This window comes from Excalfactoria chinensis, chromosome 1 (genome assembly GCF_039878825.1).
Source record: "Excalfactoria chinensis isolate bCotChi1 chromosome 1, bCotChi1.hap2, whole genome shotgun sequence".
Classification (NCBI taxonomy): domain Eukaryota; kingdom Metazoa; phylum Chordata; class Aves; order Galliformes; family Phasianidae; genus Excalfactoria; species Excalfactoria chinensis.
This window is the reverse complement of record NC_092825.1, coordinates 87,815,244-87,833,581: the sequence shown is the minus strand read 5'-3', so window position 1 is coordinate 87,833,581 and position 18,338 is coordinate 87,815,244. Positions and strand designations below refer to the sequence as shown.

At 46.7% G+C, this 18,338-nt stretch overlaps 1 protein-coding gene across 2 annotated transcripts; it reads left to right on the top strand.

Annotated features, from left to right (window-relative positions):
* Nucleotides 1-7,900: 7,900 nt before the first annotated feature.
* ACP6 (acid phosphatase 6, lysophosphatidic) lies at nt 7,901-15,668 on the top strand. 2 transcript variants are annotated; one of them, XM_072344120.1, is made up of 10 exons: nt 7,901-8,193; nt 8,385-8,513; nt 8,596-8,726; nt 9,259-9,338; nt 10,180-10,267; nt 11,782-11,914; nt 12,617-12,717; nt 14,047-14,142; nt 14,344-14,509; nt 14,800-15,668. In XM_072344120.1, the coding sequence occupies exons 1-10, from the start codon at nt 8,008-8,010 to the stop codon at nt 14,938-14,940; spliced, it is 1,251 nt and encodes a 416-aa protein (XP_072200221.1). In that variant the 5' UTR covers nt 7,901-8,007; the 3' UTR covers nt 14,941-15,668. The 2 variants fall into 2 exon arrangements, with proteins under 2 accessions (XP_072200221.1, XP_072200212.1); XM_072344111.1 differs by having other exon boundaries at nt 8,382-8,513.
* The last annotated feature ends 2,670 nt before the right edge of the window (nt 15,669-18,338 follow it).

Genomic DNA, 18,338 nt, shown 5'->3' with positions numbered 1-18,338 from the left:
AGTCAGGGTAGTCACCCCAGCATTAAAATCTACACATCTGTGAAAAATTTGCCGCAGTCGATGCACCGCAGTTCATAATGATTATTTTCTGTCCACAGCGCTGCTGTTTGTTTCAATCCATTTAGCAATATTCATTAGCTCCCTACTTCAAATTAGGGTAATTGAGAGTAAGAGATCGTGTAATAAAGTCTTTTACTAAGGGAGACCTGCCACATTTCCTTCCCTGACTCATTTGTTGACTCTATCAACTTGCAGTCGAGCCTTAGCGGCAATCTCTCTTCAGATTTGCCAAATGATTCTTGAGAAACACGGCAAGACCCCTTTCTTATCATCTCATTATCACCGACGATGTGAAGTTGTAAGCTTCTTTTCACATTTATCCTGCCGTCTTACACAGAAAAAGACATTAAACTCCAGCGCCGAGATGGTTTTGCCTCTGACCCAATTGCACGGCCAAAACCACGGATACCAAAGCCCTAGAAAAACTCGTGCCTGTCAACAATCCTTAAAATAAATCCTAAAAAGCAGTCTTACGACAAAGCCGCTGTTAGCCATACCATTGTCTGGGATACTTTAAATTCTTCTTCTAGGGGAATCTCAGCCACTCGCATTAAATGACTCCTAACTGAGACGTGAGAACTGGTAGCGGAGCAAATACCCATGAAGCAGTGACTGGTACAGCTGACAGCCACATGGCACCAGAATGGCAACCAAAGATAACGCTGAGCCCAGAGGAGAGGCTCCAATACCCATCTAAAACTTCAGAGAGCACCTACAGGTCCCTTCTGCAGGAAGCCTCTGTGTGTGACAGTGGGAAAGTCCACGAGCCTTTCTCCACCTGAAATCCATCTGAAAAATTGCCAAGACATTATAGGAATCAAATGTCCTGAGACAGGCAAGAAATGGACATGGGAAACATAACAAATAAAATTATATCCAAAGCAAAATCCGTTGGAAGAAGTCTGGAGCTGCAGTAAAACACAGATACGGCACCATGCACAAAAGCAACGCGAGACTATTTCCATTTTGTAACAGCAGTGTTTTTGTAGCCATGATGGACCAGGAATGTAAGGCAAGTCTTGGAGAAAGATCATATCCTTAATTCAAATAGCTACTAATATAGGTGGAAAAACAGATGAGCTCTTACATATATTGGCAGAGTGCAGAGGGTTGTCATTGGCGGTGCAGAGTCCGGTTGGAGACCTGTAACTCGCAGTGTTCCCCAGGGGTTAGTGCTGGGTCCAGTCTTGTTCAATATCTGCATCAGTGACTTTGATGAGGGGATAGTGGCAACCTGCCGCAAGTTCACTGGTGATACAAAGTTGGGAGGATTGGCTGACACACCTGAAGGCTGTGCTGCCATTCAGCGAGACCTAGATAGGTCTGGAGAGGCTGGAGAGCTGGGCAGTAAGAAACTGGATGAGGTTTAACAAAAGGAAGTGTAGAGTCTTGCACCTAGGGAGGAATAATTGCATGCACCAGTACAGGCTGAGGGAAGACCTGCTGGAGAGGAGCTCTGCTGAGAGGGACCTGGGTGTCCTGGTGGACAACAGGTTGGTCATGAGCCAGCAGTGTGCCCTCAGGGCCAAAAAGGCCAATGGCATTCTGGGGTGCATTAAAAAGAGTGAGGCCAGCAGGCCAAGGGAGGTGATCCTCCCCCTCTACTCTGCCCTGTTAAGTACTGGAGTACTATGTCCAGTTCTGGGCTCCCCAGTACAAAAAAGTCAGGGATCTCTTGGAAAGAGTCCAGCGGAGGGCCACAAAGATGGTGAAGGGCCTGGAGCATCTCCCCTGTGAAGAAAGGCTAAGGGAACTGGGTCTGGTTAGCCTTGAGAAAAGAAGACTAAGAGGGGACCTGATCCAGGTTCATAAATACCTGAGGTGTGGGGGGCTAAGTGGCGAGGCCAGACTTTTCAGCAGTGTGTGGAGGCGGGATAAGGGGAAATGGACAGAAACTGGAGCATAGGAAGTTCCACACAAATGTGCGCAAGAACTCCTTTACAGTGAGGGTGACGGAGCACTGGAACAGGCTGCCCAGGGAGGTGGTGGAGTCTCCTTCTCTGGAGATATTCAAGACCCGCCTGGACACCTACCTGTGCCACGTGGTGTAGGGAGCCTGCTTTGGCAGGGGGGTTGGACTCCATGATCTCCGGGGGTCCCTTCCAACCCTTACAATATGATATGCAAACCCTTCTATGTTCTTTGCTACCTCAGTGCCTTCCTGGTGAGTCAGGGAATAAGCATTACTCCCATCTGTGAAATGATCAATTTTGTAGTGGCCTACTGAGCACTCCACGTGAAACGGCACCAACTTCTACTCAGCTCTAGATCCCAGTGCTCCCTCCCCAGTTCTCCTAGTGTATCAGCACCGCTTTATGTTCATTACCTTCCCGTTTTGAATTATCAGCCAACCACCTGGATGCAACTGCACAACTTGCAGCAAACACTTCAACAGCTTAGAAAAACCATGAAAACTCTTACAAGAAATGCAGTTAATTCCCTCCAGCACCATTGCATGACTCAGGTTCTTGTGCACCATTCTCTGTTCTGCCATGCATTCGCTGTATCACCAGATGCCTCGCAACACGGAATTTCCTATGTGTGCACTAGAAGTCATAATTATGGCTATAGGTCTGCACTGGGGAATGGTACAGATTAACAACTGTGAGCTGCTTTGCACTGCATGGGTGGAAGACACTATGGACATGTGAACCATTAGAGCTGGAATGGGGAACTAACTGCTGCTGGATTACTACTGAATTTACACCAAGCGCCAGTCTGATACGCAAAATAGTTTTTCCATTTGACCCTAGGAAATGTATCTAAGAGACCTACCATACGTTTGCAATTAGACACTGAAAAAGCAAGTGACAAAGGTCCGTTTTAAGCTAACAAGAATGATTTTCACCAACCTGTGGGAAAAACACAGTTTAAAAAAAGGATTATTTTTCCCAGGATATGATTGCTGCAGGACCAAGAATAGAAGGATGAGTTATAAGCCTTTCAAAGCAGAGATTTATCATGGAAAATTCTGACAACCGTCAATGCAAGCAATGCCGCCAGGCACCACTTAGAATCCACAACATCTTTCAAACCTGTCGGGGTTTTTTAGAAAGGGCTAAAAATAAATGCAGAAATGCAGCAATACACACACACACACACATATATATATTATTGTTCAAAAAATAACAGGTGTTCCTGCCAGCAGTGTAAACACAGATGACTCTTGAAAACAGTTAGCAAACACCCAGCTAGACAGCCCTTCTAGCCATGCAAGCAGCACGTTCAGAGCTCTCGTTGAATCCTCCCAGTCCATAAGCCATAATCATCAGGGATCCTGACTCCCCGTCATGGCAAGGCCTGAGGACTTCCAAGCGTTTTGATCTCCTTCACCCACTGTATTTGCACAGTTCCACCCTATTGACCTCCCGCGGATTATTGCCCTTCTGAAAATAACGCTACGCGGAACAGCTGGTGGGGCCAGAAACGTCGTGAATGTAAATAGCACAGCTCCCCGAGATGAGCGTTATGTCCTCTTCTGTAGCTCCCCACCACTTGATCTGCTCCTCATCCTCAAATAAGAAAGAGTACATACTAAAAGAGAAGAGACTAGGGTACTATGGGCAACCTAAAGGTATTCAAATGGCTAGTCTGGATGACTGAACACTGAAACTTGACAGTGAAGGCAAAGTAGTAAGAATCACAGAATCACAGAATCACAGAATTATAGGGGTTGGAAGGGACCTCTAGAGATCATCGAGTCCAACCCCCCTGCCAAAGCAGGCTCCCTACACCACGTCGCACAGGGAGGCGTCCAGGCGGGTCTTGAATATCTCCAGAGAAGGAGACTCCACCACCTCCCTGGGCAGCCTGTTCCAGTGCTCCGTCACCCTCACCGTAAAGAAGTTCTTGCGCACATTCGTGCGGAACTTCCTATGCTGGAGTTTCAGCCCATTGCCCCTAGTCCTGTCCCCACACACTACTGAAAAGAGACCAGCCTCGCCACTATGGCTCCCACACCTCAGGTATTTATAAACCTGGATCAAGTCCCCTCTCAGCCTTCTTTTCTCAAGGCTAAACAGACCCAGTTCCCTAAGTCTCTCCTCATAGGGGAGATGGTCCAGGCCCTTCACCATCTTTGTGGCCCTCCGCTGGACTCTTTCCAAGAGATCCCTGTCTTTTTTGTACTGGGGAGCCCAGAACTGGACACAGTATTCCAGATGAGGCCTCACTTGCATTATCGGGTCATATCATCCCAACCCCGTTTGGTTTAATTCATATGCACGAAAAGCAAAGGAGATGGTAATGATTAAAAGTGCCAAACATTTCAATGCTGCCATAGGGAAGCACATGTGCCACAGTCACAAAGCACCACGCCTCAGGACACAGCAGCTGAGCAGAGCTCTGACCACATCTGGGGCAGCTCTATGACTAAGGCACTGAGAGTTCATCTTGTGAGGCTGAAACAGCTCACCGAGCCTGCTTCTGGAGGTTCCTCCTTAGCTAAGTCTTTATCTTTCATGGAAAAGAACACCTACAGCTGACAAGAAAACTGGCCCGCTGTCATTCCAGAGAGGTGCATAATTGAGTCTGCATGATCCCACCAACGACCAAATGCAGCAGATGGCTGTAGGCCATACAGTTTAGGACGACAAAGTTTGAACAAAAGAAAAACAGAAGGCAAAGAGTGTATCTTTCACGCTAGGACAGGGGATGAACAGTTACACAACCAGCATGCCACCCAGCATTCAGCCTGCCTCTACCACTACCTCACGGGGACCAAATGCCCAATCCTGTAATTTGAAAGGAGAAAACAACAAAAAAAAAGAGGGAGAATAACGTGGTTCCCAGCAAAGGGCACACAGAACAACCAACCATCGGATAGGCTGTTTCTGAAATGCAGAGGATTTCTGAAAATGTCCTCGCGATGCTAAATGCCACAGCTCCAGCTCCCAGGGCTGCGTCTCACAGCCCACACAAACAAAGAAATGATGTGTATCAACACACACAGTATCACTAAAACAAGGAAAATAAACTGATGGTGCGAAAGCAATGCAGGGAAAGAGATGAGACACGCCGACCCACACACTGTACTATGAATGGTGCTTGGTCTGGTGGCATTTAGGAGTTTATTCTTTGTCAATTCCACCCCAAAGGATCACCGAAATGAGGAGTGGAAACATTCTTTCCATACTTAAACAATTTATAAATACATTTCCACTCTTTCTGACTTCTATACAGCCTATGTGCCCAGACTGACTAGTTTATTATAGTCACTGTGGTCACTGATTGCTGCAGGACAGAGTTAGCACCATTAGCGCTGCAACTGAGAAAGGTGAAGGCTCTTTTGGTGGCAGTGTAAAGAGGCCTGTGATTCTGCACGGGTACTACTCACACTGCAAAGCACCTGACATTACAGCACCTGAGATTTAGGTAGTCGTAGGCCAGAGTGTAAAGCAGCACTTTGTAATCAATTTGAAACCCAGAAACCCAGCCATAGGAACACTTTTTGCTGGGGGAAGTCATATAGTAAAACACTCACAAGTACGATTCAACCACTTCTACCTCACACAGATGCTCTCTGTGCCCCACAGGACTGGGGCAGGGAGACACCACGCTGGGCATTAGCTGCTCGTGGTTGGTTATGGACACTGATGCCAGCCCGGATGTGTCACCCTCCTGCAGCAGCCAGCTGCACTGCCCAGCTCCCGACACAGCTGCAACCTATGGCTGCCCACAGCTGCTGGGAGCCCTTCCAGCTCACTCCCCTCACTGAGCAAAAGGCATTCAGAACAGAAGCAAAGAAACCAGAGGCAATACAAGTCTATTCTCTGGTCTCTACTACCTCAGAAAAGCATATCTACCTTAGGGGCATCCAGATTCCATTTGCATTTCTTCTGTGTAGGCACTTTATGATATCTCTGATTTACACCACAAACAGCTCCAGCCATTTGTACAGGGAGAAGACATCCAGGTAGTCCAAGAAACAATACAACACTCAACGTGTCAGGTTTTATCAGGGGGTACTTTTTAAACACTGATTTCAATGAGCACAGTGGAATCTGATTGCGACAGGACTCCAAGTAAACAACCGTGGGCATAACTTAGCACTGTATCATGCACATCATGACTGCGTGGTTTGGTCAAACTATGAAACTCGCTACGAATCAGTTTTCCTTTCAAGAAAATGAGAATGAAATGCAAGTTTACCATACAGGAACGCTCTGAGGCATGATGTGCTTGTGGCAAATGATTGATAAGAATAGTAATACTTTGCCAAGGTAGTAATCATTGTAAAGTGGTTAATTTCCAGCTAGGAGGAAATCTGCGCTCTGCTTTCAAGAGGAAGAGTTCCTGAAACTTGGTTATTTGTTAGGGCTCATTAACTATCCTCAGTGAAACAAAGTTTACTCATTACGGCCATTAGAATAGCCTCCTGCTCCTTTGTCTAGTTGCAAAACGCTACAGAAGGGTGAAAATAACAGATCCCTGGAAAACGGTTCTGTAAAGAAGATGCATCTTAGAATAACTACACAGTTGGACGAAGCAAAAATGGGCAACACCACTTGCTAAAAAATTGACAGCCGCCTGCTATTTCAGAGCTCTCCTCTAATTGCACACACCTGCTGTGGCGTGATATATTCTAAAATACATCTCCTACAGTAACGCTGCTCGGGAGCAGCCAAATCCCCCCAGGAGGGACTGCAGTCTCAGTCTTCACAGCTTCACAGAAGCTGGGATTTTCTTCCAGTGTAACATTAGAATGGAAATGCAAATCAGTGCGCTGCCAGCCTCTTCTCTCCCTCCACCTCTGCTCATTTATATCACACCGCGTCTCTCTCTCTCCCTCTTTCCCCCCTCCCTAAAGCTTAACTACGTTTTCCTATTCCTTCTCCATCTAGCATCTTTGCTTCCTTCTCACCCCACACCGCAAGATTCAGGCTTGATTTCTCTTTATCTGTTATTTGATTAGTTTCTGCAATAGTCTTTTCCACCTCTCTCCTATGGCCGCGGCTCTGTTTCACACATCCCTTACTCAGAAAATTCAGGTAACCCTGTAGGAACAGCACTGCATTAAGATCACCAAATCCCCCTACCTGTTCAGGATAGAGGTACAGGTGGCTGTGCCTCTCATTGTCTGCATCACCCCGTCTCTGCCCTTTGTGCACGTTGCTATGCTCTCTCCTATGGCCCTGGGCCTGTTCCCTGCACACAGCAGCTGCACTACTCCTCTCCTGCCGTCACCTTGCCAACCAGAAGCCCCACGAGCTCTGTTTCAATCAGCTCTGGGTTCTGCACCTACAAAAGCCTGAGAAAGACGCTCTAAGAAATGATGCTATCTGGTTCCTACGCCTGTATCTTCCCCTCAAAAACAGGGTAGGTATTAATTCACCATTACTTCAGGTTTCTATCTGTAACATAAGATTCGTACTGCAGGACCGTTTGGGAGCAAAAACTGAGCTGCTGTGCTGAACAGGAGTCATACCTGATTCTCCAGTAGAATTACAGAATGGCCTGTGTTGAAAAGCACCACAATGATCATGTAGTTTCAACCCCCTGCTATGTGCAGGGTCACCAGCCACCAGACCAGGCTGCCCGGAGCCACATCCAGCCCGGCCTTGAATGCCTCCAGGGATGGGGCATCCACAGCCTTCATGGGCAACCCGTGACAGAATGCTCTCCGTGAAGCAGGAAATCCCGACCCTGCCAAATGGACGTTTCCATCCACTCACATTCACCCCACAAACCCCACCCCACACGACGCCATTTACCGCCCGCCTCACATCCACGCGCGGCCCACGCCGAACCCCCGGGGGCGGGGCGGGAACCTCCTCACGCGCCCCTCCCTCAGCCGTCCCACAGCAGCGCTGCGCCTGCTCACAACAGCTTCCCGCTGGGAGCTGTAGTCGTCTGTCTCGCCCGCCTACCGGGCGCTGCCTGCGGGGGACTCCGCTTCCCGTCGTCCTCCGCGTCCCCAGCCGGTCCGGTGCCGGCAGCGCCGCCGCCATGGGTTGGGGCTGGCGGCTGGGTTTGCTGGGCGGCCTGGCCGTGTGGACGCAGCGGCGGCGGGCGGCGGCGGCAGCGCAGGGGCCCGCGGGCGGGGAGCGGCAGGAGCTGGAGCTGCGGTTGGTGCAGGTGGTGTTCCGGCACGGGGCCCGAACCCCGCTACGGCCCGTCCCGGGGGCTGCGCCGGTGAGGATGCGCGGGGTGGCGGCCGTAGGCGCCGTGAGGTAGTCGGGTGTTAACTGAGGGGAGGCGGCCGGCAGCAGAGCGAAGGCTCGGTTCGGCCCTTGCACTGCCTTAGTGGCAGACGGCGATGTCCGGCCAGGGTTAGGGCCTTCGGGAGCCCCTCGTTAGCCCTGAAGCAGTTTGTTTTGAAGCAGGTGGAGTGGCCGCCCGGTCTGTTGGAGGTACCCGCTCACACGAAGCTGAACTACACGGTGACTGACCTCCGTGGCGGCCCGCAGCCTCCCTCGCCCTACGAGGAGCGTTACAGGAAAACCACTTTCAAGGTGAGGTTCTCTTTCACGGTTCCCTCCGCAGACTGGTGTGTTATTGCCGTGTTTCAGTGAGACTCTTCCTCTTTGTGCGCAGGGTGGCGCGCTGGCAGGACAGCTGACCACTGTCGGGATGCAGCAGATGTTTGCCTTGGGGGAAAGGCTGAGGAGGAACTACGTGGAGGAAGCCAGCTTTCTCTCACCAGCATTTAAGCCTGATGAGGTCTTGTGAGTTTCTCAGTACCTTTCTGGGCTTTCCTTTGCTTGCAAGTACCGCTGTGCTAGGGAAACTTTGCACTGAGCTTCAGGTGAGACCTCTTTCAGAACCCCACTTCCTAGCAGGGACGGTAGGGACGGATTCATCACACCTAGGCTTAGCCATTGGCAATAGTGTCATGAGCTTTTATGGTGAGCGAAGAGAAACGGGTGTTTCTGGGGCACAGTCTGAAGTTCATTGAGATGAAGCACATGGCTGCTGCTCGCATCGTTAGTGCTGGGAGTGTCTGGTTTAGGATGAGATAAAATTACAGATAAGTGCCCATTTTTCATCTCCGCCATCTTCGAAGGGAAGTTACATGGTACTTAACATAGAGGTGTCTATATTTTAAGGTATCTATAGCAGGGTGAGATGAAACCCAAGCACAGGTTACCAAAGCCATGATGAAAGCTGAATCCTCAGTTCCAGCAAGTCCTCCCCAGTTGCAGCCCCAGCCACGTGAAGGAGAAAGTGCTACCTCACACGCTGCTTTCTCTTTTTCAGTATCCGTTCCACTAATATTTTCCGGAACCTGGAATCCACACGGTGCCTGCTAGCTGGGCTGTACCAACAGCAGAAAGAAGGTTAGGGACACTTCTGACCAGTACCTTTCCTTTCGCAGTCTTCCTAGATGCACATATCTCTCACATCCCGACTCTCCCTGGCTCCTGGTTGTTGCTTTGTAAGCTCTTTGCTCCTGGCCCTTCTCCCCATTCTGTCCTGTTTGGTACTTTCTTTATCAATTTGTCACTTGCCTCCCTCTCTTTATGTAGCTTACTGCTGCTGCTTGGATCTGTTGCCATCAGTGCTGCAATTTCACATCTACTGAGGAGGTTTGCATTAACTGCACTTCAGAATCAAGAGAGGAAAGAGTTCCAGGTCCAGTGTTCACAAGATGCACTCTCACACCTGAAAAAACTTTTGAGTCTCAGAGTTTCTCAGAAGTAGGAGTACCAAGATCCTTCGCAAGTTCAGTATCTGGAGTACCTTTCAGCTGTATCCGATAGCAGACAACTACTTGTATGTCCTAGAAATACACTCTGGATTTTTAAGATCTCACCTCTGCTCCCTGTGTATTGAGTTCCAGGAACAAATAACAAAAGTGACCTGGCACTTTTGATCAGTACAGTGATCAGTACACTTCATGACACAGAAACTAAGTTTTGTTTGACACGTGCAAACAGACACTTAAAAAACAAACAGTGAACATGCAACTAGGAGATATTACAAGGCACGCAGCGGATAACACTATGGCAATAAATGCTGAGTGAGCAGTAGCAAATACAGGAGATTGCTGCTACCGAGAGCTCTGTGGGAATTGCTAGTTGACAAGAGTAGGCTTGAACGCAGAGTCTGCGGGAGTGAATAAAGGAGTCTAAAGACACACACACTAGCGGTCACACAGTCTTCCTTCTTATTCCATAGGACCTATTGTCATTGTCACTGACGAAGCAAGCTCGGAAATCCTCTACCCCAATTACTACAACTGCCAACGCCTGAAGTGCTTGACCAGGTAATTGCCACCCAAACCTCCCTCCCGTATGATTTCACTGCAGTTTCATTTCAGCAACAGTAATTTAAAACAGCACGTTTTCTTTCCATTTCCCACTGCCCATTGGGAATAGGTAGCTAACTGTATAAAACGTGAGGTGAGCACAGTCATCTACCAAGCAGTAGCACCAGAACAAAACAAAACCAAAAAAGCAGACTTTTTTTTTCTTGAAAGACCAATTCAATTTAGCATGTAACTTGCAACCACTCATTACCAGCTAATGTGTAGCTGTTCTGTGGCATTGCTGCAGGACAGAATTAATGTCATCTGCACCCTTTAACACACCTTTAACGTGCGAACACATTGGGCCTCTTAAATTAATCTTCTCCTGCCACATTTATACCTTCAAGAAACTGAAATATACTCCACCTTGACACATTTGACAAAAGGAATTGAATTAAAATAAAATCCTACATAAAAAGAACGCTCATGTTTGCAGAATCAGGTATTCCATAAATGCTCACGTCAGGTTGGGCACGGGGTGGAAAGCAGACATCAAGGCAAACATATTACTGTTTGGTTGGATTGTACATCAGCATATTTTTGTCCCAGGATATCTAAGGGTTTTCAGAATTCACTTGCAAGCACTCGACACTTGTGTAACATTTGAGACTACAGGCAACAGGTTGTTCATGACAGTGGTGAGGTGAGAAGCAACTCAGAAAAGCCTAAGCATATTCAGGCTCAGCTAGTGCACCAGCAGTGCAAAAGGAGAACAAGGTTTAAATCCTCCTTTCCCTCATCTCACTAACCGCGCATGTTTTGCAACCGTGTCAAGGTGGATTTTTTAAGCTGCATTAAGCAGCAGTGACCCAGCCCAAAGGAAAAAAAAAAAAGGCAAATAAATGATGACAATAAAAAAAGCAGCAAACTTTCCAATTGCTCCCCCAGCAGACCGTGGTAAGAGAAAAAAAATCTGCAGCACACTTAGCTTCAAGTATCCAGTCAGCACTGATAGTTAAAAATATAGTTCAAACCGAGGTAATGAGGCACATGGGTTCTACCAGAGTGAGAGGAGAACTGAAGTGATTTTCTAGGTATTTCTCTTTTCCCACACCACGCATGAATCTGTTCAAAGCTTCTAACCTTTTTTCTTTCACGAGGTAGTTAAAGGCTGTTCCCTAGAGATAACAGGCTTGCAGTCTTCTGATGTGATGAGATCTGTTAACTGATGATACACAGCCTTTGCTTATGGGAGCCCCCTCATAGGAGATGTTAACATCTCATCTAAGTTTTTCCTCCCTTGTCTCTGTGAGAGCAGATGCCAACTGCTGACATCGTGTCTGTCCTCTCTCTGCCACTGAGACTCCCATCATCAGGAATCCTTCAGTCTCCTCTGGTGTATTTACCCCTTAATGATATGACACAGCTCCACTGGACTGGGAGTTACAAAAAAAAAAACCTGTGATATATAAAACGTCCGATGTGTGAACAGCTTTTGGCTTGTTTGTTTTTTTCCCCCAATTCCCTGACAGGCAGAAGTTGAAGGACGCTCAGCTACAGCCAGCGATCTCTGAGGACTTAAAAACAATTAAGAAGAAGATGGGTGTTGATGGCGATGAGTCTGTGGACTTTTTTCTCCTCCTTGATAACATTTATGCTGAGCAGGTGAGCTGGTGATCTGCTGCACCGTTACGTAAAGAAACATCACCTTGTTTTTGTTTCCTGACCCCAGGCATATGGAAAAAACAGCAGAGGTGCCAACTTTCACTGATACCATTGGATATCCTAGTTCCTTTCCATGTAATCCAGGAAGTCAATAGAAGTAGTTTGGCCTTTTGAAAAGCAAGATAACGGAGGCTGCCTGCTTGTAGATGCATCTCCCTTGTTCACGTTCTTACCTTGAAATCCAGTATCTTATTTCAAGCATCACGCAGATCTAAGAGGGTACCTTTGATAGTCAGCACCTAACAAGATCATCTTAATTCCAGTTCCAGCATACTTCCCCTGAGCCAGATTGTCTCTGCTACTGGAAGAGAGCTGGGCACGTTTGTGCCTCTTCTTAATACACCTTTTTTGCTGGAGCAACTGATAATTAGGCTTGCTGGTCTTGCTGTGAGTCAGCTAGCTTGAGTCCTGTCATACTGTCTTCCGCTAGCATCAAGAAAAGACATGCAATCTTTTGGTACAAAGGACAAGTCTCTGTGTTTAAAAACCATACTAGAACTCCTCATGTGAATACTGTAGTGCGTACAGTAGTGCAAATGCTATGATATGAACAGCTGTTTTCTGAAGGCGGTCATTTGCGTGGATTCAGCATTGGCTTAGAAAAGAACAAACGTGATCTTACGTTGCCTTCCTTCCTTCCAGGTGCACGGTTTGCCAAGCTGCCCTGTGCTGAAGGACTTTCAGCAGACCATCGAGCGTCGATGCATAGACTCACTGCTTTTTGTTCTGGAAGACGGTTCAAGGTGATAGCCTCTGTTTGTGCCTCCAGACTTAGCCGTTGTTTTAGGTTACCCAGGGAGGATGAGCTGTACCAGCTTACAGTGGCAGACAGAAGGAGTCCTTTCCAGTTTGTTCAATTTCCCTATCAGAGGTTATTGTCCTTTCATCAGGTTTGTGCCTCAGCCATCACTGCATCAAGTTCAGTGCCTTAAGTCAGGAATATGATCTAGCACAAAGGAGCTCATACTGAGGAGGCAAGATGTGTACTTAGGTCCTATTTTGCTGGCAGTCCTGGAGGGAGTAATGTCCGAGGAACAGGAGCAAGCCATCGTGGCAAGCAGTGAATGGTTCAGTTGCTAAAGTGGCATCAGTGGTCCTGTATTACAAGCAAAAGCAAGAGAGAGTGGAAAATGCTTCAAGCCTGTGTGCTGAGGCTGCACAAGGCAAGGCTGTCCTTGCAGACACACAACTACGACCTGAATTCCAACCAGGTACGTTTATTCCAGAGATGGCACCTGTACAGCTGGCCTTCAAAGTGTAGATGCTTGAGGAAAAGGTGATGCCAGGCCTTCCACACATGTAACAACTTGCAAAAGACCTGTTGCTACATGCAGTTAATTACTTGTTTCACAGTCTTTTGTAACAGTGGTGGAGTTGCTAACCTAGCAACTGCTTTCTGCAATCTGTCGCAGCTGCCATAGTCATCTGTCCTTCTCAGATGGTGGCACTGGGCTACCTTTTCTGGTAGGACACTTGGCCTTAGCCTTTTCTTTTAGACATCTCAAGCATTGGATGACTTTTCTCCCAATTCCACAACACCCAGTACAGCCACAGTCACACTCCCATTCCCACTTAGGTTCGTTAATTAGTTTCTTCATGACAGAAGGCATCTGAAGAGCTCATCTCTTCTACAGAGACAACAATATTAAACACCACCAAAGTAGTACCTTTCTTATTCATTCTCCCAAAGGCACCCAACACTTCAGTTGTTCTTTTAGAGTCAGCTACTGTCATTTTCCCTGGTAAAATCTATACTTCTGGAATCACAGACAGGGAAACAAAATAGGATAGGGAATATCAAGGAGTTTCTGTATTTTCCTTTTAACATACCACATCTTGTGAGACTGGCTTGTTAGCATTTCTCCCTTTCCAGTCTGCAGTCACGTTGGAATCTCTGTGGTGACTAAGCAACTGCAGGAAGAAAACATAACTGTAGGGATCACATTCAATAGTTCTTAGCTGTATTCAATACACATTATCAGTCTGTGAGAGAAAAGCAGGTTTCCAAGTGTTCATTTGAAATTAAGTAATTCGAAGGTTAAAAAGTAGATTTATTTCTGCTTCTTTTATAGAGAAGTTCTTCAGATGAGTGTTGGTCTCCTTTTCTATACCTTACAGAAGAACATTAGAGAAGCAGCAGATCCCTCGTCTCCAGCTGAAAAGGCCAGGTACGGGTACAGGGCAGATCTCTCCCTCTAATCGTTGTAAGTTCTGACTTGCTGTCAGCATGAAAAACCAGTTCAGAGGGGTGTTCAATGGGCGGATAGGGAGAATGAGTGCTTGTCTGCTAGGAAAAGCATAAGCGATACTGGCTATCCATAGAGAAACACCGCTAACTGATTTTATTTTCCTTCTCTTGTTTTAATCAGAAAGCTCATTCTGTATGCTTCTCATGATGTTACCCTTATTCCTCTCCTGATGGCCCTGGGCACCTTTGATCACAAGTGGCCCCCTTACGCCGCAGATGTGACCCTCGAACTCTATCGGCACCGGCAGTCCAAAGAGTGGTTCGTTCGTGTGTCTTACCATGGAGAGGTGAGATCCCATAGGAATCCTGAGCTTTTTTGGTTTTGCCCTATATCTGTGTAAGGCTGTGAAATAAGATTTGTTTTGAGCACGCTGTTGAGCTAAATAACAGAGTAAGACTCATGAAGCACATCCACAGTAGCCAAGGCATCTTTTCTATTGAGCTGACCATTGATCTGATGCGACTTCGCGCAAGGGCTTGCTTCAGTCAGCTTATTTCCCTGCTGCAGAATGCATCTGGACTAACAACAAAGTTAGCAGTGCATGAGATCTGTGATTCTGTTTCTTTGCCTTTGCAGGAACAAGTGGTGAAAGGATGCAGAGCAGGCCTCTGCCCACTAGAAGAATTTCTAGAGGTTCTTTCACAGTACTCAGTCAGCCCAGAGGAATACAATAAGCTGTGCTCTCAAACAGACGGCAATCAGCAAAGTGACTTGTAAACAGTTGTCTTAAATTAAATAGTTTGATATCATCGGAATCTTGGACTATTTCTCTTTGTATTCTTGCCAGCCACCCTTCCCTATTGTAAAGCTATTTCAGATGAGGGAACTTTTTCTGATCAGACACAGGGTGGCACAGTGTCACGTTTCACCATTAGCAGCGTGAGGAAGGAAGCTGAATAACAAAATGGCTCAAGTTCACTTCTGAGACAGCCATACAAAGGCAGAGAATCTGAAAACAGCAAGGGAGAGAAGAGCCCTGTTTGAACTGCCCTGCAGCCTTAGGAATACGTGAAAACATAACAGCTCATCATATGCTGGGACTATGAGATGAAGCCCAGCTTGCTTTGTGTTACCAGAATTAAGAGCTGCAGAAGCTCCTGTACCTTTCCCTTTTTTTATCAGGCTACACGTAGACGAACCTCCCAAATCACATAGCATTTAGCTACCTCATCTCCTCAAGTGCACTTTTGTGCACACAAAACCTCTCCAAAGGGACAGTACGACTCCTGAGCTCTTCCCTGCAATCCTATAATTATGGAAATTCTACAGTGAACATGCAAAACAACCACAGTGGGCAAAGAACGAGAACAGGCACTCTTGGTGAACTCTGCTTAAATATGCTTTAAACAAAGAAGTCCGCGGAGCTGCTACTAACTTCAGCTGTGGGCAGCATTGCATCTATGTAAGCCTCTGCTGCCGTCTGTTATGCAGCAACAAAATGTAAAGGAGTACGGGTGGGAAGGTTCAACCTTTGCTGCTGTATCACCAACATCCACCTCTGATAATAAAACAGAAGGCATTATCTTTGGTGCAGCCCTTGTACTTGGCACTTGCTGAACCAGAAGTATTACCAGCGTAGCCAACAGAAGTACTTCTAGCTGTGATGCTGAGGCTTTTTCCTAAAGGATAGTAAAAGGAACACAACGTTGGCAAAATTTCTCTCAGTAAATCAAACTCAGATCCTACTTTCTTGGGGATGTACGAAGGCTAAAACAGGGGGACCACTCTTAGTCTGCAGCAACGTTAAAGTGAACCACTGGCAGACAGGTGACGGCAGGCAGGCATTTGGCTACCTTCTCCCAAGAAGAGTGGGCAGGACTGGTCTCTGCTCTTTCCTTAGGCTGCCCCCACCACAGTTACTTGTTAACACTGCGCACAGTGAACAGAATAATTTGAATATTAAATACATTGCTGGAGGTCTCACTGAACTGCCGTTAGAAGCTGTCAAAAAAAGCAAACAAAACATTGCCTTTTTCTACTGAGTTCTTTTATACAGCCTAAAACCATCATACCGTTATATAAAAATCAATGGCCTTGCTTAAAGAACACCGTGATCTGCTCTAATCAAGCTCTCTCTTAGGCACAGTATGAAGCATATGGAGAGCAGTGACTGAAACACGAGGTATATTATTGGAAACCACTTGCAAGACATGGCCCTGCTTTGGAAAGGGGATATTAAGGAACATTATTCGAGGCTTGAGCTGCGGCAGTAGGCAAAGCAGGAATTCGTGCACATTCTGAAACCAGAGCCAAGAGCACATCCCAGCAAAATCAAGTGGCAAGTGCAGTTGCAACACTCAGAAACTGCAACACACTCAAGAGCAACAGAACGCAGCAGCACAAGCTTTTCTAGTGCACCTATGACTGTTAGAGGGCATTGCATTCACACTTAAAATAATCTAATTGCTCTAGGCAGGAAAACATACTGAAATGTACTGAAATACAGTATTGCAACAGCAAAGGATTACAGAAAAACAAGCCAGCTTCTTGGCAGCAGCTAGGAAGGAACCTCTGAACAGGTTATTCATACTCATAGATTTCTGCACCACTCTCTGCACCCAACTCTGCTTTACTCTCACAAGAGTATGGTGCAGAAATCTGTGAGTATGAATAACCTGTTCAGAGTTTCCTCTTTACTCTCTGCTTGGTACCAAGTAGCTTGGACAGCGCATTGGCTAAAGCCCACCAAACATCTCCAAAGTGATCACGGAAGGAGGCACATTTAAATACTGATTTTGGAAGTGGGATGGGTGGGACAGTGGAAGGGTTCAAAGGGAGTTCAGCCTCAGGTTCCTTCATGAACTTGAGCTGCTCTCAAGGTTTCTAGCATCTCAAACAAAACAGCATAGCTTTTCTGCCTCATGCTCTGCCTCAAACAAAAGCAACCAGGAGGGTAAAGCCTGGTTTTGCAATAAGCTGAGAGAACCCACATCTCTCAGTGAAGGATTGCAAGCTCTGAAGGCTTGCTGGCTGAACATCAAGATCAAGGGGATATTGAGCTTAGTTGAGTGACATGGTTTAGTGGTATGGTGGTGACGTATTGGTGGCTGGACTGGTTGATCTCAGAGGTCTTTCCAACATTAATGATTCCATGATTCTGTATTTGCCAACAAATCCAACATAATAAAGCTAGCAGTTTGAGTTGGGAGTTTAAGGCCTGAAAAATGATCCACTTCAGATAACGTGCTTTAATCTTAAACAAAACCAACACAATAAAACTATCACAACAAACAGCATTCACAGAAATAATTGGAAACAACACGGACTGCCTCAGAATTGGAACATCTTTCAGTTAGAGGTCACCTCATCAGGATGATGACACAGACCACGTAGGCAACACAAAACTTACATCTTAGGATAGCTTTAGGATTACTGCCCTATCAATACAGCAAAGCACGCTCTTGCCCTCCTTAGGAGGGGTCAGTTTCTCACATCTACCCCAAGTCGGGACACATGTAACTTACCAGAAGCACAGCCAGTGCTCAAATCCCAACCAAGACTGAGGAAGATGAGATCTCCATGTACTGGTCTGCTTTCTGAAACGTTACCCATTGGGTACCACTGGGAGGTCAGTACTAAGCCAGTTGGTCTAGCACATTGCTTGTAACACCCTTTGGCGGATTAGCTAACCCAAGATACAAGGACAAAACTTGGGCAGTGCTTAAAACCACCAGCGTACTTCACAGGTGACCTGTCGCAACAGTCTACTACTTTACAACAAACAGATTTCAAACATTTTAAACTTCTGATTTAGCAGGCACATTACTTTGTGTTTCAGAAGTTCACCATCTGCTGGGTTTACCTTTTAAGTCTCTGCGCTCCGGCTGCGCAGCCATCTGGGATGAGATAATTTGAACAGCAGACTGTTTCCTCCCATGCTACTAGAGAGGAAGAGCAGCCAAGCATGTATGAATAAAGTCTACTTCGTTCTTTCAAACAAAGGTGGAGGAGGAGGGTTTGAAAATTAAACAAATAAAATAACACAAAAAAAAACCCCGATGGGGGAGAAGAACTAAAAATGGCAGCCCTACTTCCCTTCTTCAAGCGAGCCATGACTACCAGAGCTGAGTCACAGCTACTATTGATTAAAAATAAGCAGGAGAGAGCAGAACCTG

Bases quoted from the DNA above. Each gene is read 5' to 3' on its own strand.
- ACP6 (XM_072344111.1), top strand. From the start codon at position 8,008: ATGGGTTGGGGCTGGCGGCTGGGTTTGCTGGGCGGCCTGGCCGTGTGG. The intron at 8,194-8,381 runs GTGAGGATGCGC...TTTGTTTTGAAG, and splicing joins CCGTCCCGGGGGCTGCGCCG to CAGGTGGAGTGGCCGCCCGG. The intron at 8,727-9,258 runs GTGAGTTTCTCA...TCTCTTTTTCAG, and splicing joins TTTAAGCCTGATGAGGTCTT to TATCCGTTCCACTAATATTT.